The sequence below is a fragment of the Sciurus carolinensis genome, chromosome 4 (genome assembly GCF_902686445.1).
Source record: "Sciurus carolinensis chromosome 4, mSciCar1.2, whole genome shotgun sequence".
Classification (NCBI taxonomy): Eukaryota; Metazoa; Chordata; class Mammalia; order Rodentia; family Sciuridae; genus Sciurus; species Sciurus carolinensis.
Genome location: NC_062216.1, coordinates 50857162 through 50882802, shown reverse-complemented (window position 1 = coordinate 50882802; position 25641 = coordinate 50857162). Strand labels below are relative to the sequence as shown.

The window sequence follows — 25641 nt, the reverse complement described above, 5'->3', positions numbered from 1 at the left end:
TGGTATAATTTAGCTACAGTTTTGGAAGCCTGAACCATGGGAGAGTGGTAGGGTAAGCAGGTCGGAGTCAAACTTCAGAGGTTTTCAAATGCATATGTACCTACATTGTGATAAGTTGTCCACTTAGTAGGGTCTTCAAACACCTACCAGGGACAGTACACTGCTCATCTTCATAACAACCCTGAAAGTTGGGCGTCATTATTTTCATTTTATAAATGAAGACACTGAGTCAGAGCAAGTGGTGACCCCAAGATCACATAGGTGGTACGAGACAGTTGGAATTGGGACTGGCCTGTGTCCCATCTCCTGTACTCTGCTTGTATTCTCTCTGAATAGACAAAACTCTTACGTGAAACAGTGACACTCAGTGTGGCATCAAGTATTGGGTTTAACCATATGAGAGTGCCATTTTTGTAGTCAGAGTTTGGAGAGAGAAGTAGAAGTTAATCTGGGCAGGAATGGTCAGCAGAGGTATCATAGAGGAGGTATGAATGGAGCAAGGCCTTAAAGGGTTTGTAGGCTCTATATAGGTAGAAGTGAGGTTGGAGAAGCGCAGACTGAGAGGTGGGTGTGGTGAGGAGAGCAGCCAGACTGGGAAGGTGCCCTGGAGCTCTCTAGAGCCAACTGTGGTCTCTGATTCCCAAAAAGTAACCATGTTTGGTGGTTCATTCCCCTGATCTGCACACTGCTCTTCCTACAGGAAACAGGTGAGCAGATCGCAATCAAGCAGTGCCGGCAGGAACTAAGCCCACGGAACAGAGACCGCTGGTGCCTGGAAATCCAGATCATGAGAAGGTGAGGGTTTGGGTGTACTGAGCTGTGGGAACTGCCACCATGGTCATGGGATATTGAAATGAAGTCTGCAGCAATGGCCTTGCCTGCTGCATCTTGAAAAGAGAATCATGTCTTACTCCCTCTGTTGGGATATGAGCCAGGCTGTCAAATAAATGACTCTGCTCTTCTAGAGACTTCTAGAGGAGTAACATATAAAGACTATTTTGGTCAGTTTTATTTGTTACATTAAATAACTTTAAATGGGTATGAAAGCATACCTGTAGTCCCAGGTACTTGGGAGACGGAGGTGTTAGAATCACTTGAGACTAGGAATTCATGACCAACCTGGGCAACATAGCAAGAACCAATCTCAAAATAAATAAATAGAGATAGATAAATAGATAGATAAATAGATAGTTATCATGGTGAATTTTCCTTTGTTAGCAAAAACTTCCTTCCCCTGTATTTCCAATTCCAAGGTGGCGTAAGACTCTCCACTGTTGTCAGCCTACTGCTAATTATTCCTCCATTATGGAGCCAGGGTCTGTCACTTGCCAGGTGGATGCTGTCTCCCGAGTTAGGAGAGCATGGAGGTAGGTAGCACTGTTAGCCTGGAAGACAGCAAACAGGTGCTCCCTCTGCCAATCTTTCAAATAAAGGAAAAGGAGCAGCTGTCCACCTTGATTGTGTGCTCACATGCATACACATCTTATCCCTCTTGAATAGTGTGAGGTTGAAGTCCCTCTGTTTTCTCTGCTTTTAGAAGCAGTTTTGCAATACAGTGAGGTCTGGGAATGGGGCACTCTAAAGAAAATTAAGTGACACATGATGTACTCACAGGGTGCTTGAGTTCAGGGTGCTGGAAGTAGAGCTGGGTAGATGCTAACTGACCTGGTGACTGATGTAAGTCCTCGTTCCTGGGTCCTCGTCTTCCTCTATTTGTTTCTGAGAACTCTTGGTTATTCCAGGCCTTGGTTGAAAGGTGAGTTTGGCTGAGACATGGAGAAGGAGCAATGGATTTGAGCTGAAGCTCAGGTTCTACCCTCATTGTTTTCTCCTCCTTAGACTGAACCACCCAAATGTGGTGGCTGCTCGTGATGTCCCTGAGGGGATGCAGAACTTGGCCCCCAATGACTTGCCCCTGCTGGCCATGGAGTACTGCCAAGGAGGAGATCTCCGAAAGGTGAGGATTTGAGGGTGGTAGGGTACACAGCTCATCAAGGCAGGGCTGGGACACAAGGAAGGGAGAAAAACTGGAACTTTGACCCAGAAGCTCAAGGAGCCAAGGTGACTTCAGTGGGCTTGTTTGTCCTTCTCAAATCCCCTCTACATCCCTACTGTGGCTGGTGTTGTATGTATGTGTGTGAATCAAGAGACTGAATCAGAAGCCCTTTCGAGAAAGTCAGGGAAGGGCCTTCTGTACATTTTGCACTGTGATTATTAAAGTAAAAAGGAAAACTCATCATCAGATCTGGAGCATGGGGAGAGACTGGATGAATTCCAACACAAACTTTTCCTCCCTCAGCATGTTAGGGCCACATCAGTCCTTTAGAATCACTGTTGCTGCTGATCTTAGGAGGAGGGCTTTTCTCCACAGATATGACAGCACCACACAGAGTCACAGATCACAGCAGGAAGGGACTGGCTTAGTCACTGGGGCTCTGGGCTGTGGCTCCAGACCTACTGCTGACTCACCTGCTGGGCTTTGCCTTCTTCCTTCTCACCATGAGACTGTCCCTGTCCCAGAACCTACACCTAAAGGTGGATGTTGGCAGCTCTCCCTAGTGTCAGGGATGGTTCCATATGCCACCTCCCAACTGTTCTCTAGAACAGCACCACACGACCTGCTTTAACACGGTACCCATTTATGGTTTTCATTAGCCCTATGATGTTGGTGCACAGATAGGATTTCTGCAGTATAGATGGACATCATAGACCAGAGGGGTCAGGTCACCTCAGGCCTCAGGAGTGCGGGAGCCAAGTTGGGGTCACACTAATATGAACCCAACCACAGTCTCCTCCCCATCTGTGAAACTGGGCAGTGCCATTTAGCATAGGAAAAATAAAAGCTCGAACCTGCCCTTAGTGCAGCTCTTCTCAGCTCTTCACTCCAGAAAGCCCATGATTTGTAGGGATCAGGTCAGGGGTGTACATTCATGTATTCTGTCTATACATGGCAACTTCCCAGACTCATATCAAGGACTATTCTCATTCTTCTGGGCATTTCCGCCTTAGTTTTTAAAAGGAAAGTTTCCATGAGGGTTGGTCTACGTGAGGAACTTTCCCCAGCCATGGGAGGTGGGCCTGCCCTGGGAGTGGTGGACTGTCTGGCAGGATGTGAACATAGTCGCTGGAATGGTCTAGGAACAGCAAATGAGAAATGGGGACGTGACAGTGCTTTGATTTTCTGATGTTTTCCTAACCTTTTGACAACCATCCAATTACTAACTGCAGCTGTGTGAAGATAAAACCATGTTGTTGTAATTGAGTGGAGAGTTCCTAGAGGACAGCTGTGGAAAGTAGGTAGTTGTGGCCAGATTACGGAGGACTCTGAAGTGAAGCAGGGTATTTTTCACTTGATCTTCTAGGCAATAAAGAGCCAATAAACCCAGGAAGAAGATGATGAAAATTCCAATATGACTGCCCTGGGATGGGTTGCATGATGATCTCAGTGGAGTCCTTGCTGTTATCTGGAGTAGCACTGTGGGGAGGGTACTGTTGCTCAGAGCTTTTGTCACCTGTTATTCCTTTTGTTTCCCAAATAAGAGCCTGTCTTTTCCTCCTCTAAAAAGTTCAAAACCTACACCCATGGGCACAGAGAGAGAAACTTGGCCAGCAATGCCATAGTTAGAATTGATTTAACGAATTTAGTCAGCCAGGCACAGTGGTGCACACCTGTAGTTCCAGCTAATTGGGAGACTGAGGTAGGAGGATCAAGTGTGCCAGGAGTTCCAGACCAGCAATATAGCAAGATTCTGTCTCAAAAAATAAAAAGAAAAAAAAAAAGAAAGAAATCCAGAAAAGTGAAGTCCAAATGCCATGTAGGTAAATAGACCCTGGAATATTCATGAATATTAATACTAATTAGCGACCATAAGCCTCAGTTGGGAAGTTACTTTCTTTATTGTTTTCATTTGAGACCAACTTCCAGCAGCATGTGGAGCCCCTTAATAAGTCAAGTGGTCAGTTGGGCAAAGGGTTAGTGCTCCAGCTCAAGCACCAGATGGCTCACCTAAACCTTCTAGCCCTGCCCTCTGATAACTGCCTGAACTAACGGATATTAGAATCCTTTAGTCTCAGTTTTCTCATCTCTGAAGTGGAAACTCTAGCAGTGCTTACCTCAGCAGAAGCTGTGAGGGTCCAGTGAGATAATGCAGTTAAAGCCTTAGTGAGCTCATCCATGCAGACTTTAGCCCAGTGCCTGGCCTGTAGTAAGTGCACATTAACTATTCTTCTGCTTTCATCACCCTGTGTGTCAAGGCATTGTCAGGGAAGTGGTCAAAGGGTGGTTTTCAGTGAATACCTTTCTAGCCCAGCCAGTTGAGCTGAGCTTAAATTCTGGCCTGCTTCCCTCAGGACTGCAGCAACAGGTGAGACTGAAAGTTTCTCATCTTAGAATGACTCAGATACCCCCTGCCCCCACCATCAGGGCCAGTGCTGTGTATGTAGGAGAGCCCCTGCTCCTGCTTCTCCTTGGACCAGTCCTGCCAATTTTACTGCTTAGGCTCCCTCAAAAGCAGTTCCCCACAGAATAGAGGACACGGACACAAACCCAAATAAATACAATTTTCTCATACTAGACAAAGGGGCCAAAAATATGCAATGGAGAAAAGATAACCTCTTCAACAAATGGTGCTGGGAGAATTGGAAATCCATATGCAACAGAATGAAACTAAACCCATATCTCTCACCATGCATGAAACTAAACTCAAAATGGATTAAGGACCTCGGAATCAGACCAGAGACCCTGCATCTTATAGAAGAAAAAGTAGGTCCAAATCTTCAACTTGTTGGCTTAGGATCAGACTTCCTTAACAGTACTCCCATAGCACAAGAAATAAAAGCAAGAATCAACAACTGGGATAGATTCAAACTAAAAAGCTTTCTCTCAGCAAAGGAAACTATCAGCAATGCGAAGAAAGAGCCTACAGAGTGGGAGAAAATCTTTGCCAATCATACTTCAGATAGAACACTAATCTCCAGAATCTATAAAGAACTCAAAAAACTCAACACCAAGAATGCAAATAATCCAATCGACAAATGGGCTAAGGAAATGAATAGACACTTCACAGAAGAAGATCTACAAGCAATCAACAGATATATGAAAAAATGTTCAACATCTCTAGTAATAAGAGAAATGCAAATCAAAACCACCCTAAGATTCCATCTCACCCCAATTAGAATGGCGATTATCAAGAATACAAGCAACAACAGGTGTTGGCGAGGATGTGGGGATAAAGGTACACTCATACATTGCTGGTGGGGCTGCAAATTAGTGCAGCCACTCTGGAAAGCAGTGTGGAGACTCCTTAGAAAACTTGGAATGGAACCACCATTTGACCCAGCTATCCCACTCCTTGGCCTATACCCAAAGGACTTAAAATCAGCATATTACAGAGATACAGCCACATCAATGTTCATAGCTGCTCAGTTCACAATAGCCAGATTGTGGAACCAACCTAGATGTCCTTCAATTGATGAATGGATAAAGAAACTGTGGTATATATATATACAATGGAATATTACTCAGCCATAAAGAATGATAAAATTATGGCATTTGCAGGCAAATGGATGAAATTGGAGAATATCATGCTAAGTGAGATAAGCCAATCTCAAAAAAACAAAGGACAAATGATCTCGCTGATAAGCTGATGATGACATATAATGGGGGGTGGGAGGGGTTAGTGTTAGGGTTAGAGTTAGGGTTAGGGAGGGGGGCAAGAATGGAGGAAGGAAGGACTGTATAGAGGGAAAAGAGGGGTGGGAGGAGTGGGGGGAAGGGAAAAAATAACAGAATGAATTGAACAACATTACCCTATGTAAATTTATGATTACACAAATGGTATGCCTTTACGCCATGTACAGACAGAGAAACAACATGTATCCTATTTGTTTACAATTAAAAAAAAAAAAAAAAAAAAAGCAGTTCCCCAAAGCCTAGGGCCTGGTGTTGGCACTTAGGTGACTTTGGCTGGTAAGATGCTATAGGGCTGATTGGTAGTTTGTGACCACTCACACTGACACTGCTTCTCAACTTCTTGGCAGTACCTGAACCAGTTCGAGAACTGCTGTGGCCTGAGGGAAGGAGCCATCCTCACCCTGCTGAGTGACATTGGTAAATCCCAGCCCTGGAAGTTAGGCCGTGTCTTTCAGGGAGAGTGTGGTGCCCCTGTGAGTCCTTGCAGAGCACAGAGAGGAGACATTTCAGTCCTTTGGTCTTTACAGAGGGTTGGATGGGGTCATGGAGGGGGCCCTAGTGGAATGGAGGGGTCAGTGAGGGACTAGTCAGGCAGGCGCTGAACTCAAATAGATTTCCCTTCCTTCCTGACTAAGTCATGAAGTGAATTATGATGCATGTAGAGTAACAGATTTCCTTTCCCATTAAAAATCTCCACTCCCTACTTTCCTGGAATGGCCAGAGATGGAATACGTTGTCATTTGAATGAATTTCATCCTTTGGCACTGAATTTTTCCACTCCCACATTGGCGGTTTTTTGCCAACCGCAGGCGTTGGAAAAACTGCCCTTGTTTAATCCTTTGATTCTGTCAGTGTCCTCAGATGAGGGTGTCTGTGGCATGCTCTGAGAAGTCCAGGCTGGCTTTGGGGACAACAGTTGCCTCAGCCTGCAAAGGTCACATACCATCTCCTAGACCCTGGCTCTGGCCTAGGGAAACAGAAGTGCCTGCCATAGAGACTTGCTCAGGTCTTTTTAAAAAAATTTTAAAAAACTAATAATCAAGATTATTGGTGGACATTGATAGTTTGGGATCTAAGGGTCAGAGTTATCCAGAGTCTTATCTTTGAATATGACTTCATTTTAATTCCCGCTTTTTCTCAACCTTTTGAAGCTATACATTTTATTTGCTTAAGGTTTTTTTTTTTTTTTTCTTGCAAATTGCCAAAAAAAGAAAAGTTAGAAGAGTAGTGCAATGAAACTCACACACCCTTCCCTTAGATTCACCTGTGGCCAGCATTTTGCCACTCTGTTGAAGCTGTGTTCTCTAACTCTTAACCTGGAAGAATGAGAGGGCCTCTAGTCTCTCAGACTCTTGGCCTTGCTGGTGTGAGTCTATTTCTTACTCTGTTTCTTTGGATAGAGGGTGAAGGGACAGTGGGGAATCAATTAATGAAGTCTAAGATCCAAATAATCTGACATTTAAAATATACTTCTTAGTCTTTATGTGGTGTCTTTTTCCTTTGGGTAGCATTCACATGGAAGGCAAACAGACATTACACGAGTCTTATCTGACGACTGGGCAGCCACCATTGGCCTCACTGATTTCTCTGTGGACCTGTGTGTATTGGCAGGAAGGGCCCTCACTGTCTTCCTAGATGATCTAATCTAGAAGTCAAGTATTCCACTTTCTTTCTTAACTCCTTGCAGCATGGCTTGCTCATATGGATTATTTATGTTTAGCAAGTAATTATTTAGAAGGTCTTTACATTATTGACTCAAGGAGCCATAACTGCCTTTTGCCATTTTACTTTCCTAAGTAATTCTCTACTGATATATTAAAAACATCTCTACTGGTTGCAGATTTTTTTGGTCTGAGTGTATTTTGAATCCTGTTACCATTGACTTGTGTGGTAACTTTTGTGTTACCCAAATTGCTCACACACATTTAAGTTATATGTGAATCAGAATAATGAGGTGAGCTCTAAAGTGCTTATGTAGTACAGCTCAACTCTTCCATAGGAGGTAGGGGATATTAGTTTTTTAAGTCACTGATTCTCTTTTGTTCCTCTTTTAACCCCAAATTGGAACTATTTAGTCTTTGAAGAACTAGTACACTAGAATTAAACTGCTTTGGGTGGAGGAGTGCTGGGGATGAAACCCAGGGCCTTGCACATGCTAAGTATGCACTCTGCCACTGAGTTACACCACCAGTCCTGAATTAAATTTCTTATAAGCAGAAACTTTAGTCACTGCTTTATCACCACCTTCTAGAAGAGTAGTACCTTGTATATGTCAGCCTCTCCATAAAACTTATCAAATGAATGAAATAAACCCTAAAGGAAATTAACCCAAATAAGAATTTTTGCAAACACCTGATGCTCATATATTATCTTCAACACTCCCAGCTCTTAAACCAGCTCTTCCACTTACTAATAGTGTGACCTGGGGTGTGTTAATTTTTTAGAATGTCTGACTTATTAGTTATAAATTAGGAATGTAACCAAGTTCATTAGAATTGTTATAAGGATAAAATGAGATGGTATACAAAGAGCTCATAGCACAACACTCTTTTCCTAGCAGAATGTACCGTCAGCTGTTCCTGGCTCATTTCCTCCCCCTCTGGATTTGTATTTATGGCTCTCTTTTGAAAAATCTCAGTCCTAATTTTGGTTGTGACCTGAGTTTGAATCCAGCAAACATGACAGGTGGTTGTGTTATGAGACTTTCCTTCCTGGAAATGGCTGACCTTCCCCAGATCCATTCCTATCTCAGTCAGCTTTTGGATGCAGTCACATCCCCTGATTTTGTGGTTGCATTTAAGATCACTGATAAGCTTGTATTTCATTTTTATTTGCATTTCTGATTTGTATACAGGACCCATTAGGTTTATTTCATTTACAGGGATCTTGTGACTGAGTCAGAGTTCAAAAACTTTACTTGGAGCAGCTCATCTAACATAACTCTTTGGTATTTTGAAACATTTCCTGAGCATATTTTGTTCTAGTTTGTTCCAAGTGTTGGCCCTATGTTTCCTTTGTTGGGGTTGCCGCTGTTGTTCCTTGCCCTGTTGACTTCAGATAAGTGGCAGAGCCACACCCTTGACTGTAGGGTCAAGATTTATTGCCTTCTCTTCTGGGTTAAACTAATTTGCTTCTAATTTCTTCTCTACCCCTACCTCCCCTACTTTATTCTTAGTAGCATCAAGATAATGGAAACAGGTAGGATTTTTTCCAGTGAACTTTAAATTGCCAAGAAGACATTGCAGAATACACATGAGAAAATTAGAGGATGCCATGCAAGCACATGGGGCACCCTCTGCTTCCTGTGCCAGGGCAAGCCTGTTAGACCATTGCCCTTATACTGGCAAGAGATGTGGGGGCAGTTATGGAAGCAGCCAGAAATGATTTGAACTTCCACACAACTTGATCCTAAAATAGATCAAGGAAGTTATATGCAAGTGAACTCTATTTAAAGTCTTGCTCATTATCCTTTGGAAAACACTGGACTCTGTTTCCTTTTGCCAGTGGAGGAACAAACTGCTGAGCAGATAAAAACAGAGTATCAGATGGCAGCACTCCCTTATACCTGGGGTCAGGGGATCCTGAGACCAGCTGGGTAGACCTGGACCCATTTGTGATTGTCATGGCCTTATTGGCTCTTATATTAGAATTGGTCACCTTGATTCTCTAGGTGACTGACTTGCTGTGGTGACAGAATATGTCAGTTTTCTGTTACTGCAATGAATACCTAAGATAATCAGCTTATGAAAAGATCCATTTTGTCTCAGTTTTGCAGTTTTCATTGGCCCCATTGTTTTTGGTAAGGGGGCATATCATGAGGGTGGAACAAAACTGCTCACAGTCAGGATGCAAAAGAGACAGAAGGAGGAAGAAGGGATTGGGGTCCCACGATCCCCTTCAAAGGGCCACCCCCAGTGACTAGAAGACCTACACTCATCCCCGCTTCTTAAAGGTTCTACCACTCCTGATAGTGCTGCAGACTGGAGACCAAGCCTTTAACACATGGACCTTTGGGGGACATTCCAGATCCAAGCTATAACACTAACCATCTTGTTTTCTGCCCCACATCTTTGTGCTTCATTCCCTGCATCACCCTCTCTGCCTCTGTTGGCAGCTGCTCCTAGAGGACATCCAGTACTTCAGTAGGAAAGAGCAGAGAGGGTTACAGGGAGAACACGTGGCTTGAGGGAAGAGAGCTCCATTAGGAAGCAGAACATTGGGCGCTCTATTTAGTGTTTTCCTACTTGTGAATTTTCTTGCTTGTTCTATTGAATGCATCAGTCTGACTCTACTGTTGATTATAACAAAAGTTGGTTACTTAATCTCAGATTGATCTGTTTCTATAAGTGTGTTGAAAAACAAAAATAACCAGATTAATAAATATAATAATAATAACAAAAGAGAAGACAACTGGCTTTCAGTCCTGGCTTTCTCTGCTTTATTAGGCTCTTTAATCTTGTGCAAGGCTAGATACTTTCTGGGTCTGGGGGTCCTCAAATTTAAATGAGGGGTTTGAGTCCTAAGTGACCTCTAAGGCCCATACCACCCCAACTATTCCATTTCACTGCTTAGGTAGCTGATCTTCAGTGTGGTTTTCCCAGACTGTCCTTGAGCTTCCCTTAGCTTTCCCAGCCTGACAGCTTCCCACAGACTCTTGCACCTCATCTGCATCATCTTTTGCCAGGAGCTTTATCCTCCTACCTTCTCTTCATTCTTGTTTCATCCCATTCATCCTTCTCCACACGGACCAATGGTCCACTGCTTTCCAGTATTCTATGTGCAGGGCTCTTCTTATGGCATATCTTTTCCAAAATCTGATCTCTATCCTTAGTCCATATCCATATCTACAGGAATTTCTCCCAAAGTTGCTTCCAAATTGAAGTCCTAGACTTCTTCCTTAAACCAGATCCCTTCCCAGCATCTACTTTCTTGTGTCACTAGACCCATCTTTCTGCCAGTTTTCCAACATGAGTGTCAATTTTTAATCTTGCCTCTTAGAATCTGTCCCTTCTCTTGCTTCATACCCCCCATTTAAAAATTCTGCAGTCCATTCAGCCTGCTTTTATGTTATATATCCTATTTTCTCTGTTACTACTGCCTCCACTAATTCAGTGTCACAGTAAATCACTGTCATGAACTCTTGCTGATTTCCTTATCCACATTTTGCTAATCTCTTTCATGCCTCTGAAAAGACATTTCATCGAAATCCACTATTATCTAATGGCAAGTCCTTTTAATCTAGCCTTTTCCTCACCTCCCGTAGCCAGCCTATCATGTACTTGACTCTCAAAACCCACTTTTTAATCCTCCTGCTGACTTTTACGCATGCTGTCCCTTATTAGGGTTCTTTTCCTGTACCTCCCCAAGGGCCCTCAGCCTTTCTGTCTTTGTGGGCAGAGCTTTAGACCTGATGTCACACACAGTGATTCTTTCAAAGGAGTCTTCTGCCCTTGTTCCTGTCAAAATAGAAGACACTTACAAATACTTGTTGAAAGACTGAGGAAATGATTTTACACTTTCCTCTTAGTACTTGGTGTTGCTACCTTGCTACCTTGCTGATTAGTCATAGAGCCTATTTTAGCTGGTAAACTCAACCAGACTAAATCTCCATGTGTCCACAGTTGGCCTTCCACTCTGCTTTGTTGGCTAAGTCCAGGGACACAAACTGGCTGGCACATACTAGGCACACAGTAAATTTTGATTGAGTGCATGGACATCCTCTTGCCTGTGTGTGTTGCTGGGGAATGAATCCAGAGCCTCATGCATGCTAGGCAAGCGCTGTTCCATAGAGCTACATCCCCAGCCATTAAGGTATAGCCTAAAAATTCACACAGAGTGTGTGCTTCTTATAACTTGTTTCTGCTATTAGAACATGAAAAGATAACTATTGGCTTTTGTGCATTGGAGTGATGTAGTTCTCAGTTTTCATAAATGTGTACTATTACTATTTCCAGAAGTGTAGATTTTTTTTTTATAAACTTCCAGATGCAACACTTTTTTTTTTTAAATCTCAATATTGCATTTTTCATTCAGTTTAAACTCAGGTTCTCTTGGCTTTAGACAATTTTGATTAATTTTCTAACACTACTCTTCAGAGGCTGTTTTGTGAAATGTGATTCTGTCAGACTGAATTAGACTCTTTGAAGACCTGTTCTGCAAGGGAAACCATTTAGGAGATCTTGCTTATCAGAAGTTTTTCTGTTTTCAGTTAGACAGTGTGTAGTCCAAGAAACTAAATATAACTATACCTGTCAGACTCTTCAATTCTAGACTTTGTGTAGTGAACAGAAATATTTGAGAATAAATGACTACCCTGAAATGAGAATTAAAGTTTGTTATGTATAATTGCTTAATCAACATAGACAGCTATTAATAGTTATTATTGGATTCAGTTGCCATCCCTTCTCTAAAGATTTGGTGACAAGTGAGGTTTGGAGACATATTATGTTATCTTATCTGAACTCTTCCTCCTCATTGGGGACTTTTTGAGACACCTCACTGGGTAATTGCCCTGTGTAATTTGCCCTAAAATGTTATACTTCTGGCTTCAGGGCCTTTCTGGCATATGTAACTTACTCAAATACATGAGTCTCAACTTTCACATATTCTGCTTTGGAATAAACTAACCCACACTTTTATATATATTATGTCTTGATACTCTTCAGCAGCTTGTTATATATCAAAATGGGTCTTTTGTGAATCCATCAGTAAACAGATTTTTAAGTTATTATGTGACCTTGGTGCCTGCTGGTCAATAGTTCAAGTTTAATAGTAGTGCCATCTCTGATTGCAAGGTTTTGCAGGTATGGTTATTGGAGTTTTATTATACCTCACTTTACTTCTTTCATAAAAATAGCAAAACAAAAATGAAAATGTCGGTAAGAAGTTTTGGCTTTTAGAAGTTAATACAGTTGAGCTGAGGATGTAGCTCAGTGTTAAAGTGTTTGCCTAGCATGCATGAGCCCTGGGGTTCAGTCCCTAGTACTGCCAAAATGAGAAAAAGTTAATACAATTGAGACCAAGGTGGAGTGGAATTCAGGCACACGGTAAGCAGCATGTCTTTGACTTCATTTGGTAAATGTACCTAAGCCTACTAGTCTACTCTGTCACTTATGAAAGAAAAGAAGATAAGGTACAAGTATGAAATGTTGAAACTATGTTCAAAGACTGGATTTAAAAGGGCATATGTAATTAGCAGTTTTCGAGTATGGCTTAATGTCCTGAGCTAGAACTTGCCTAATAAAATGTAGTTCCATTGTTTAGCTCTCTCATTTTGCCTTACAAGTGCATTTTTAGGAAATGTTCAGCTGAAAGTCTTCATAGAGCATGCTGATCACTTGGTTTTTGTGGAAGGCTTTTTTCCCACTCTGCCTAATGCTCCATCATGGAGGGAATAGACGAGACCAGCCACCCAGCCTGCAAGCCTGCCCACTTCCCTACTCTGTGCTGGCTGCATTCTCAGTCTGACCCAAAGAGAGAGTTTATGTGTATTTATGTGTGTTTATATGTGCATGGGGGGCGTTTAAGCATGTGTGTGGTGGCACAGAGAGGGCTTGTTTTTAAACCTCTCTTAATGTTGCTGTTGCTTTTTATTTTCATAAAAAACAGGTCACTGGGCAGTACATCATTGACAGCCCTCTGAGTCAGAAACTATAAACCTGAATTACTTTAAGAGAGTTGCCAATTATAATGTGGATCTACCATAATTTGTCCAGTCATTCCCTGATTGTTGACTTTCACTTTATTCCTAGTATTTGGACTTTGTTTATAGTATCTTTTGTCATAAACTTTCAAAACTTTTTAATGTTATTTTTGCTTTTATCTTTATAACATGTAGTTTTTCTCACATAGCAGTACTTTTTTTGTTAATTTCACTCTATGATGTTTTTGATACTAACATGAATGGGATTTTTTTCTTGTCCTTTTCAACTAGATAAGCTAACAGAGAGAAATGCTATTGATTTGTATATACTTGTTTTGTTTCTAGCCAACTTACTAAATTCTTTCCAATTTTTAGTCTTTTGAGTTTCCTAGGAATATTATATCATCTCCACATAGGGATAATTTTATGTCTTTCCAATTCTTATTCCATTTTTCTCTTTCCTAGTTAACCTAGTTATCTAGGACTTTTGTTAAAGTTGATTAAACCCCTCTTAAGGTAAAAATCACATCTTCTTGGAGTCTGAGCTGCAGATGGATCCCTGTTGCTCTGTGCCATGGTTCTTCTTATGTAATATCGCATTTCTTCTCCACAGCAGAAACAGTGTGTATCAAATGACCTCACAGGCAGTATTCTACAGACTCTCTTTCCAACTAGATTCTGAACTCTTTAGATTTGGAGATATTTCCCTTATCATATCCCCCACAGAGCCTACCGGAGAACTGGGCACAGTTTGTAAACACATGTTGAACTGTTGAAATGTGTTGAAAGTGTTCCTACTGTGTTCCTCTCAGGACTCCTAGTGTCTTCTTGAAGCCAGCTCCATCCTCATTAGAATCTAGGTCTTAATGACCATAGTATTCTTTACCCAAATGGCCTTTAGACCAGAGAAGTTCCCCTTAGATTTTTTTCAGCATCAGCATCAACTAGAGAACTTGCGATGCTGGGGTGAGCCTGAGAATTTAGCATTTCTAAGTTAGAATGCTGCCGGTCCAGGCAATTCAGTTTGAGAATCACTGCTCTGAACTCCATGGTGACCTCATGGATGCAAGGCTAAGATTTTTTTTTTTTTTTTCTTATAGTGCAGGGGACTAAACTCAGGGCCTTATACTTGCTAGGCAAGTGCTTTCCCACTGAGCTCCCCTCCAGCCCCTTAGAATTTTTGCATAAACAAGTCAGATTTTTGTGGTAGTCATAAGTTCTGCTTATCTAGCCAGGTTCCCTTCACCCCACCTGAGGAGCATCTGTCCCAGGCTCCTTCCTGCCACAGTGAGTTTGTACACTGAAAGTTATATAGTACATTTCAGGGGCACATTATATAGAATAGGAGAGTCTGTAACGAAAAGCATTTCTTAAACTTAATAAAAATTCACTCCCCTTTCCATTTCCTCAGCTTCTGCACTTAGATATCTTCATGAAAACAGAATAATCCATCGGGATCTAAAACCAGAAAACATCGTTCTGCAGCAAGGAGAGCAAAGAGTGAGTGACCTTCCTGTACTCAGGAAGTCTTGGGAGCTGCCTCAGGGAAGCTGCCCTGGTAGAGAAAGAACATGTTTTGTAGGTTTGTTTATATTCACATTTCCTTGAGTCACACTTTGATTCTCTGGCAATACTTTTTATTTGAAACAAAATTCAGCAAACAGTCCTTACTGGCAGATAGAGGCAGGTTTGAACAGATCACATTGTTAATTGCCCAAGTTGCCGGAATCTGATAAGGAAAATACTGTTTGTTGTCCTACCTTCACTCCCAAACTTTGGGACTAGCGTTTCTTGGATATTGACTTACTGTTTTCCATTTGTTTTAAGAGCCTCAAGTTTTAATACTAAAATGGAAACCAACTGTAAATTGGTTGTCAGTGTATCTGAGAAAAGACATTTGGAAATGTCATTTACTCATCTCAAGCTTTGTCCAGCCTGGTGTCTCCCAGAATTCATATGACCCTCTTGATTGGCTGCCCTGCTTAGGTGCAGTGGTAATCTCCATACAGGACTTGACGCTGTTTTTGACTGGGCTGATGAAGGGAATACAGCAGCTAAGCTCCTGGGTCACTAATCCTTCCTGATATAGCTCAGACGGCATCCTAGGCTGACCCTTGTCTATGACCTTCCAGGGCATACTCATTCTTGTTGGTAGTTCTAAAATTTGAGAACTAAAGTATTTCCTGAGAAGGGGCTGGCCTGATCTCTCATATTAGGAAGGCCAGGTTTAGCAATCTTGAGGGCTGGTCCATGACCAGTTAATTTTGGCCTTTTTGTGATTGGTGGCAGAATGAGGGAGAATATATGCCTAGCATTTTTACAGTGATTGTTTTCTCTGCTGTAGTCAGTGTATTCTCCTATGTATCTGGTTCTTAGGAATCTAGGATCTAATACCATCTGGGAATTCAGAAATATCTCTGCTCTAATGACAAATTATCTGAATCTTTGTAGAAAGACAACACATTTTGGTAACCCTCATATTTCTCCTTCTCCCTTCTTTTTTTCAGTTAATACACAAAATTATTGACCTAGGATATGCCAAGGAACTGGATCAGGGCAGTCTTTGTACCTCCTTTGTGGGGACCCTGCAATACCTGGTAAGAAATGGGATTTACATGTATGCTTATGAGTTTCTCTCGTGTTTGTGGGGCTCTTCTCCATCCTTAACTGCCTGCATCTAGGTCTCGCCTGATTCCTGGATGTTTCCTAGATATATAGAAATTGCCTCATGAGCTCAGAAGCATAATCTGCTCAAGTCAACATATTCTGCCAACAGATACCCTCCAGAAGGAGGTAATCTTCTCTGATGTCAGAAGGGCTGAGCCAGTGTGCCTTTACACAGAACTGTAACCTCACTGTCCTTCAGTATTTTATCTGGAAGTAAAGGGTTTTATCTATGGTTATGCTAGTCTATAGAAGCCATGATTTCCATGCGGTGTCTCAGGATCCGCTGAGGAGGAGTCCAGGCTCAGCTCTTCAGCCTTCTTTGCTTTATGTGATCTGAGTTCTGAATCACTCATTCATTCAGGAATATTGGTCTAGTATAGTCTGTATGCCATGTGCTGTGCTCAGAGCTGGTGATGCAGTGAGAAAGAAGGTAAGCACTTCCCTGTTCTTCAGGAGCTTAGAATTTAGCAAGAAAGCAGGTGTTAACTTGATATACAGGTAACTAAGAATTACATTGCAGTGAGCCTTGCAGAGGAAAACTGTAGTATGTTAGAGGGATGTATAGGACCTAGCCTAGTTGGGGCCCTGGAAGATGAGTAGGCAGAAGGGCTAGAAGTTAAAGGCAAAGGTAGAGGGAGGGGAGATTTTGGGTCAAGGGATAGCACGTTGGAAGACCCAAGAGTATGACTGAGACCTAGAGAAGGAAGAGGGGGTCTGAAGTTGATGCTGGGGAAGGAGAGAGAGGACAGACTGAGGGCCTATTTGCTGGGTTAAAGGTTAGACTATATCCTAAAACCTCTGGAACATCATTGAAGAGCTCTACCCTGGTGAAGAAGCAGGCTTTGAAAAGACTGCTCTCAGTTTGGTGTACAGAATGAATTGAACTGAACAAGAGAGACAAGCAGTAAGAAGGTTATTTCCATAGGCCCATTGAGAGTGGTAGTAGCAGTGAGGTGGTACAGGATGATAGATACAAAAAGTTGAAAGCTAGTTGAGCTTAAGTATCCTCCTATTTTTTAAATAAGTTATTCTCTTTCTGCATGCATTAATAGTTCTTGTGTATCCTACCAGTGATACTACTGAACTCTGTTTATCACCTGCTCTGTGGAATAGAGGTTTCCTGGTGGTGACTTGTGGGCAGCTGTGATTCAGGCATTTGTATCCATATAACATGCAGTTATGTTTATCCTACTGAGTAGCTGCAGGAGTCCTCATCAGCTCAGCTGCATCAGCTCAGCTGCAGTTAGGGGGACCGCATGCTGTGACCAGTAGCTCACCTTTGTGAATTAAAACATCTGTCCATAACCAGACCCAGAGATTGACCTGACCATCCCTAAATTTCTTCTCCCATCATGGACTACCTGACCTTTCTGTGTCACATTTCTACCCACATTGTACACAGTTCTGTCTCCCTTGCTCATGAAATCCTTTCAGTAATGTCTCTGTCCCCTGCTCATGCAACAAACCTTCTGAGGCCAGTTCTGGCCCCACCTGGACTTTGGTGCCTTCCTGGGTCACCCCAGCTCTCTCAACTTTGGAGGAAGTCAGGCATCTAGCTTTTTCCTGCCCGATTGTAAATATCCCATTCCATTGTGTGGCCACTTGCTACTTGGAGATTACAGTTAGCTACAGTTAGTTACAGGAGATTCAGTTAGCATTTAATACATGTATTGTTCATTTGGTATGCACAGCCTAGTATTATTTTCCTATCTTCCTATTTCTACACAGCACCCACAGCTGGGTCCTGCATTGATTTAGTTTTCAATAAACACTTGAAATTCTGCAACCCTCATTTTTAAAGGGGAGAAATTAAAGCACAATGAAATGCATAATAATTTATTGTGACCTACCAAATATAACCCCTCGGAGCCCTGACTCCTTAACTCTTCTCTCAGCACTTAATGACTGTGTGAGGTACAGAAAAATGTTAAGTACCTCCAGCTAGACCACCATCGTCAGGTGGTCATCTCCTCACCCTTGAGTGGATGTGCTAGACCCCTTTGATGGAGCCAGGAGAGATGGGGGCAGAGAGGGCATGATTAGATGAGCTGGTTGGCCTTCCTGCTGTGACTTCTCAGAAGAGAGAGCATCTCAGGTCTGCCTCCATCTTGTGTTGTTGTAGGCCCCGGAACTGCTAGAGCAGCAGAAGTACACAGTGACTGTGGACTACTGGAGCTTCGGCACCTTGGCCTTCGAGTGCATCACAGGCTTCCGGCCTTTCCTCCCTAACTGGCAGCCTGTGCAGTGGTGAGTGAGAGCCCAGATGGGGAAGGCTGCCTAGTAGACAGAGTGACCCCTGCCTCTGTTCATCTCTTTCACTTTGTCCCCCGTTCGCTGGGTGCCCCCAAGCTGGGCCTGAGTGGTCTGTGTTCAGTCTCCTGAGAGGAAAGCATACAGCAAATGGGCATTTCAAACTCCACAAACCTAGAAAAATGGAGTGGTTGTTGAGTAACAGCTTTAAATTTAATACTATGTGAGTGCTATTTGTTCTCTGTTCAGCAGTAACAAGTCAGCCTGCTTGTCCACTGTTAAGTGAATGTGTGCACTTGAAATGCTGTGCATTAGTAAACAAATAAAGCATACATACATATTACAGATGAAATACTTACATGAAAATTTATTGTGGACAAATTGTAGTGCACCTTAATACACATTTTTTTTTTTTTTTAAAGAGATTGAATCTCACTGTATTACCAGACTGACCCGGAGCTCCTGGGCTCAAGTGCAAGTAACTGAGACTAAAGGTGTGTGCCAGCATGCCTGGCCTGAATATAAACTTTTGTTTTAAAAGTATAAGAAAGTGGCTTTAAGTGTGAATCTAATAAATTATTTTTAAAAAAAGATTTTTAGGGGCTGGGGCTGTGGCTCAGCAGTGGAGCGCTTGCTTCACACAAGTGAGGCACTGGGTTGGATCCTCCCACCACATAAAAATAAATGCAATAAAAGTATTGTGTCCAACTACAACTGAAAATATTTTTAAAAAAGATTTTTAATAAAAAAGGATACAATTAAGGTTTTAAAAACTACTCTGTTCTTTAACATTTTTTAGTAGTTATAAAAGCAATGTGTTGTTTATGACATGTAACTTTATCACACCAAAAATGTTTATGAGGTAATACATATGTTAAGTAGCTTGATTTAGGCATTCCACAATATATATGTATTTCAAAACATGTTACACATAGAAAATATGTACAATATTTACTTATCAGTTAAAATAACTTCAAGTACTGGAGGGAAAAAAAAAGTTGATCATTATTAAAATACATGATTTAAAAATTAACATTCCCCCCAATCAAGTAGCTTTCATTGAAAATTACTTCTTGGGAAGCTACACACTAATTCAAATGATGCTGTTGTTGCTCAAAAAAGTTTTTTATTTCAAGGTTTTTTTTGTTTGTTTGTTTTGGGATTTTTTTTAGCAGTAATAAGTTTGCATGTTTCAAACTTCAAAAGTATGTAAGAGTATGTACTAAAAAGTCATCTCATACCGGTCTCCAACCCGGTCCCCTTCCCCACCTGATTCCACTGGGTTTTGTTTGCTTCCAAGGATGTTTTTAGACCCACTCAACCAAATTGGCCTATATTTATTGGTTCATTTTTGCATCCCCCCTCCTTTTTTATACCACTGGTGGCATAATTTGAACACTTTCTTCCATGTGCTAATTTCCTTCAAAGCCAATTTATCCACAACACAAAGAAATCCTTGTCTTGAGCCTAAATAGTACTGCCCAATTTGATTACTTCAGATAAATTGTTTTGTTTTTGTGATTTTGGAAGATACAGATACAATTTTTTAAAAGACACAACTATAATCAGACAGTCTGGGAATAATCACTGAACTTTTTTGTGTATCTTCAGTCTCTTCAGCGTGTGCCTGTTTTTAATTTTTAAAAACAAAAATAGGTTATTTTACATACTCTGATATACCTTGCTTTTCACTAATATTGGACCTACTTTATATTTTTCTACATTATTTGAATGTCCATGTGGTACTCCATTGAGTGTCTGACTACACTGTAGTTTATTTAACTTGTGCTGTGTTTTGGAAGCTTGGGTGGTTTATAATTGTTACTTCTTAAAATAAAACAGAAATAACATCCTTGTAGGTAAATCCTTGTGCATCCATAATTATTTCCCTAGGATAAATTCCTAGGAATGGAATGAACAGATCAAAGAATATGCACATTTTAAAGGCTTTGATGCGTATTACACTGCTTGCCAAAAAGGTTATTTAAATACTAACTTCCGCCAGGAACACACAAAGCTGTCCCCTTCTCCACGCCATTGCCATTGGCTGTTGTCCTCTTTCTAAATATCTTTCTGGAAATAGTAAAGACATTAACTTTTCAAAGGACAAGTGTTCACATCATGAGAATGTTTACTGATAAGAATAAAATGTAGTCTCTGAAATGAGTTCTAGAAGAAAGGTTTTATGTGATGGCAGCCCAAGTCAATTCCATATTTGTATCCCAGACACTGGTAATATAAAGAGGACAGAGGTGAAGTGAAGTACCTTTACTTGAAGATTCTGGCAAAGTGGCAAAGTATGCCCTCCTGTGGTGACTTATGGAGAAGACTTTTTTAAGGTGCATAGATTCTGGAATATTAGGGACTTTCATAACTATAGTCATGAAACCATCAGGAAAACAGCTTGAAATTATTTGTGCATCTATAGTGATTTTAATTAACCAAGGGATTATTACATTTCTTCAATTCAGATGTTGAACTTTTCCGTTATTTATAACAGGGTGAGTTAAGATCCATTAAAACTAGAGGAACAAATGTTCTTGAAAATATTTCTAATGGCTCAGCATCTTCACAATAAGTCTATTGTTTCCTGAATCTTCTTCCAAGAACTACCCTCATCGGTGCTAGAAGGCCAGGTGGTCACAGTAATTTCAGAACAGGAGAAATTTTGAAATCAATTTTAGGATCAGCCTAAAAAATAAGTTTTTCATTGAATGTGTTCTTTTGTAATTTTCTATTGATAGATTGTTTTCTATAGGAGGACCATCCCACTTCATTTAGAAAGCCTAGGGGCCCCTGATTTCCACCTATCACAGTTTCTGCCAGAGGTGGAAACTGCAAGACTCTGCCAGACACCAGCTCTTCTGGGTCTCATGCATGCTTCAGATAAGCCAGTTCATTTGCCAGCGAGAACTTTAGGACAATAGAATTTTTAATTTGAATTTCCCAGGAGTTTTAGGAAAAGATGTATTTGTACATTTAGTCAGAGCAGAAAGTACATCAGTAATTTTCAGTCCCTAATTCTTCCATTCCAGTAGTGTGACCTCAGACAGATCACTTCATCTTCATCTCCTTATCACTAAGTGTTGGACTAAAAATAACATCACCACGAGGTTATCATAGCAACTAAGGAAACCATGGCAAAGTACTTAATTATCTATGAAACTGAAATATAAGGTGGTGTTCTTGTTATCAAGAAGGATGGAAGCCAGTTGGTTTTAAATTTCTTTCCTTTAAATACCACTTCAGATACCCCAAGAAGTTCCATAGGTTGGGAAATAGAAAAGTTTATTTCTCCATAGAAAAAAATATTTAGCATTTAGAGGGAAGTATGTATATGTGTGCACATATACATTTCATGTAAATGTGACCTGTATTTGGTAATCTTGATTGAAGTCCTAATTTTAGCCTCTATCAAAACATGAGAGCTTATATTCAGTGAAATGGAAAGTAGAGAAAATGAAAAGAAAGAGCCAAGAATGAGAGTTCTGTTGTCTGTAGAACTCAGGGCACAAGATGGTGAATGACCACTAGAGGCTATCCTTTAAAAACTCATTTAGGTAGTACTGTGACCATTCTTGTAATATGGTGTTGGGTATCAAAACAGGGCCTTGCACAGCTGAGTACATGCTCTACCACTGAGCTACACCTCCCCCACTCTACTACTAACCATTCTTAAACTCTCAAATAAACCATACTACCGGGATACTAACCATTATTCCAAAAGATTAAATACCCATTTGGGGGTATATGTCAACTGTATATTTGTAAAGTGATGTTACAAATATTAAATGGCTCTTGACCACTAAGTGACTTAAGGGACATAATAATGGCTTATTTGCAGGCACTCAAAAGTCCGGCAAAAGAGTGAGATGGACATTGTTGTTAGTGAAGACTTGAATGGAGCAGTGAAGTTTTCAAGCTCATTACCCTACCCCAATAATCTTAACAGGTAAGGTACCATGGTACTTTACTGTATATTTTTCTTCCTTCTTTTCAGAAATACAAGTTTCAGGTAACATCTGATAACTTTGAAACAGACTATCCTATGACTAAGAACCTGATGAAATCCATCTCTATTTTAAACATAGGATGGAGTCCCACCCCTCATCTCCCTAGAATCATCATTTCTCTCTCTCTCTCTCTCTCTCTCTCTCTCTTTCTTTCTCTCTCTCTCTGGCGTTCTCTCTCTCTCTCTCTCTCTCTCTCTCTCTCTCTCTCTCTCTCTCTCTCTCTCTCTCTTTTTATTCAGTTATTGGTTGCTTTGCCCTGAACTGAGGGTACTAGTCTCTACCTTATATTACATTCAGTTCTATGTGAGCTTTATCTTATTTTCCATAGTAATTCTTTTAAGGGCAACAAATTGTACCTTCTTTCTCTTTGCACTCCTCATTTGGCCTAATACTGTATGAAGAGACAACAAATCTTTGTAGTTTGAATGGCATTCCAGTCTAGTCTTAGAGCCCAAATACAAGCAGCTAAATAAGTTATCAGAATTGTGTCATAGTACAGAGGAAAGTTACAAGGCCCAGGGAATGATGACTGTGAGTATTTAAAGGTATGTTGTGGAGTAGAGTTATGTGGGTGATTTTGGATGTGTTGGGACCTTTTGGGAGGGTCTGGGAGAATGTGTAGACCGAGAACAGGTGAAAAGGTTAGAGAAAGGAAGTTCAGAGGGGAAAGACTGGGCAAGCAAAGGCACTTTGGAGAGGTGTGAGTAGCTATATGGGCCTCAGGGAAGGACTTGAGTGCATCTAGGAAGCAGGTGCTGGAGGTCCAAGAGAAGAAGTTTGAATTTTGTCATGTGCACCCACCGTATGCTAAATTTAGCAGCACAGGGTCTAGGTTGTGAGGTGGGCAAGTGATTACTTATAAAACACACCCCCCTGCTCAGTGCTGTGGATGGAACCCAGAGCTTCATGCATGGTAGGCAGGTGCTCTACCACTAAACCACACCCAGCCCTAAAGCACATTTTAAAAGCTTCACAGGTCATTCTCATGTAGCCAGTCGGAAATGTGTACTGGTTCATGAGTAGGAAATCCCTGATTTAGGGGAACTGTTAGCAGGTCAGGAGAGGAGGCATGAGCACGTGAATAATTAAATTGGTTTGAAATGTTTAGGGATTCTTTTTTCTCTCTCAGATTAATACATTTTAATTTTCAATAACCACTTATTGGCTGCCACCTATGTGCATAACAGCAAGACACATGCAGGGTCACACTTTTAAATTCACACATAAAGGCATCCTGAGACTCGCTGGCGTATCTCTTCCTACACTGTGCTTTTCTCAGCATACTGGCAGAGCGACTGGAGAAGTGGCTGCAACTGATGCTTATGTGGCACCCCCGGCAAAGAGGCACAGATCCCCAGTATGGTCCCAATGGCTGCTTCAAGGCCTTGGATGACATCTTAAACTTAAAGGTAAATGTGGAGGCAAGATATCCCTGAGGCAACAGCTGAGTCCCCAGTGGGAAATAGCAATCTTATAAGAAAGATTTACACAGGACAAAGCAGGTCATAGGCCAACTTGCTGAATGGGGAAATCTAGGCTCCTCTGACAGTCTTTCCACAAAAGTAAGAGGATAAGACAACTGAGCTCATTGACATTGGCAGTAAGCCCTTATTGCAGGCAAACAGGAATGTAGGAAACATGGCACCCAGCCTCCCTTCCTCAACTTAGGCCTTCACTTTGTGGGACTGGGAAAGGTTCGGAGTAGTGGAAGATCTTGGCAAATAGATAGGGATCTATGTAAGACGGTTTTTGTTTTATTTTTTAATATAAGATCTGGGTTGTGTTGCAGCTGGTTCATATTTTGAACATGGTAACAGGCACCATTCACACCTATCCTGTGACAGAGGATGAGAGTCTACAGGACTTAAAGGCCAGAATCCAGCAAGATACAGGAATTCCAGAAAAGGACCAGGAGCTACTACAAGAGGCAGGTCTGGCATTGATCCCCGACAAGCCTGCCATTCAGTGTATTTCAGATGGCAAGGTAAGCTCCTGGCTTCTTGCGGACTACCCTATTTTTCCCTGACTTTGTCTCCTGGGAAACTAATCACACTTGTGGATTGCTACTTTACTATGTCTGTTAATCACACAGTGCATATACCTGCTTGCTTTTTTTTTTTTTTTTAAGTTGTGGTATGATATTTCCTGTGTGGCTTAGTAGGAGACACACATCACTTCCATGCTTGACTTGTTTCCAGACCAAAGTAGCTCTCCTTTGCCTTTATTGTCAAAATGATTCTCTATTCTTCTGAGTCACCCAAAACTATTTATGATTACCTGTGTGCACAAAGCTGTTAGGCACCTGTGTTAACTACCTCAATGTGAGACATGGTCCCTACTCATAAAGAGGTTGTAAGCTAACTTATAAAGGTAAAGCTAACATATGAGATAACAGTCATTGCATAGGGAGGTGAACTTCTAAACTGCACATGAAAGGTATTCAGAGAATAAAATAGAATGCATTGTATTGTAAATAAGGTTTAGGTTCAGGTTATAAGTGTAAAAGGAGTAGGAAAGATGAATTGAGTCATGAAGAAAAGCATCACATCTGCTTAGTACCTAAGGCTAAAGATGATACTCTTGAAGAACAATGGAAAGTGATCGATCTGAAACCTCTCATGATTAGCTGGGAAGTGGAAGGGTTGGATACACAAGATCTCATTCTGTTCTTACCTCTTTGCAGCTAAATGAGGGTCGCACACTGGACATGGATCTTGTTTTTCTTTTTGACAACAGTAAAATCGCCTATGAGACTCAGATCTCCCCACGACCCCAACCTGAAAGTGTCAGCTGTATCCGTAAGAACATCATTTGTTTAAAAAAAAAAAAAAATCAGTTGTAATATGTGGGACAAGGCAGAAGAGAGAGACTTGAACCAGGGGAAGAGCTACATAAAGGAAATTCATTTACCCATTCCTAAGAGCAGCTTTCTTAACCTAGGATGTGAAAGGAGTGACCCAAGCAAAAACAAGTCAAGGGGATTTTCAGTTAATTTCAACAGAATAGAGCTTTAAGCAGAGGACAGGGAGTACTGCATATTAGCCATTTTAGTTATTTTTTGAAGTTGCATTTATATTTTAGTGACTAATGTACAAAAGATTGAATATACAGTGAAACTAAGGTACAAAAGATTGAATATACAGTGAAAAATAAGCAAACCTCTCTTTCCAACTCCTCAGCTTGTGTTTCCCCTTCCAGAAAAACTGCTGCTATCAAATTTTTGGATATCCACCCAGGCTATTTTTTTCCCCACAAACAAATGGTAGTATATAATATATACTGTTCTGAACCTCTTTCACTTAAAAATTTATTTTATAGATTTTTTTCCCTATTGGTACATATAAAACTGCCTTGTTTTTTAATAGCTATATAACATT

General features: G+C 41.1%; 1 protein-coding gene across 2 annotated transcripts in view; it reads left to right on the top strand.

The window, feature by feature from the left end:
- Window positions 1–25641, top strand: part of Ikbkb (inhibitor of nuclear factor kappa B kinase subunit beta) — a 46455-nt gene that overhangs the window by 9203 nt on the left and 11611 nt on the right. For both annotated transcript variants that reach the window (XM_047550575.1, XM_047550576.1), the window contains exons 3-12: window positions 701–795; window positions 1840–1957; window positions 6040–6109; window positions 14746–14834; window positions 15842–15931; window positions 18124–18248; window positions 22096–22203; window positions 23544–23673; window positions 24054–24248; window positions 24948–25062. In XM_047550575.1, coding sequence (XP_047406531.1) covers window positions 701–795; window positions 1840–1957; window positions 6040–6109; window positions 14746–14834; window positions 15842–15931; window positions 18124–18248; window positions 22096–22203; window positions 23544–23673; window positions 24054–24248; window positions 24948–25062 — 1135 coding nt within the window. The remainder of the gene's footprint in view (window positions 1–700; window positions 796–1839; window positions 1958–6039; window positions 6110–14745; window positions 14835–15841; window positions 15932–18123; window positions 18249–22095; window positions 22204–23543; window positions 23674–24053; window positions 24249–24947; window positions 25063–25641) is intronic.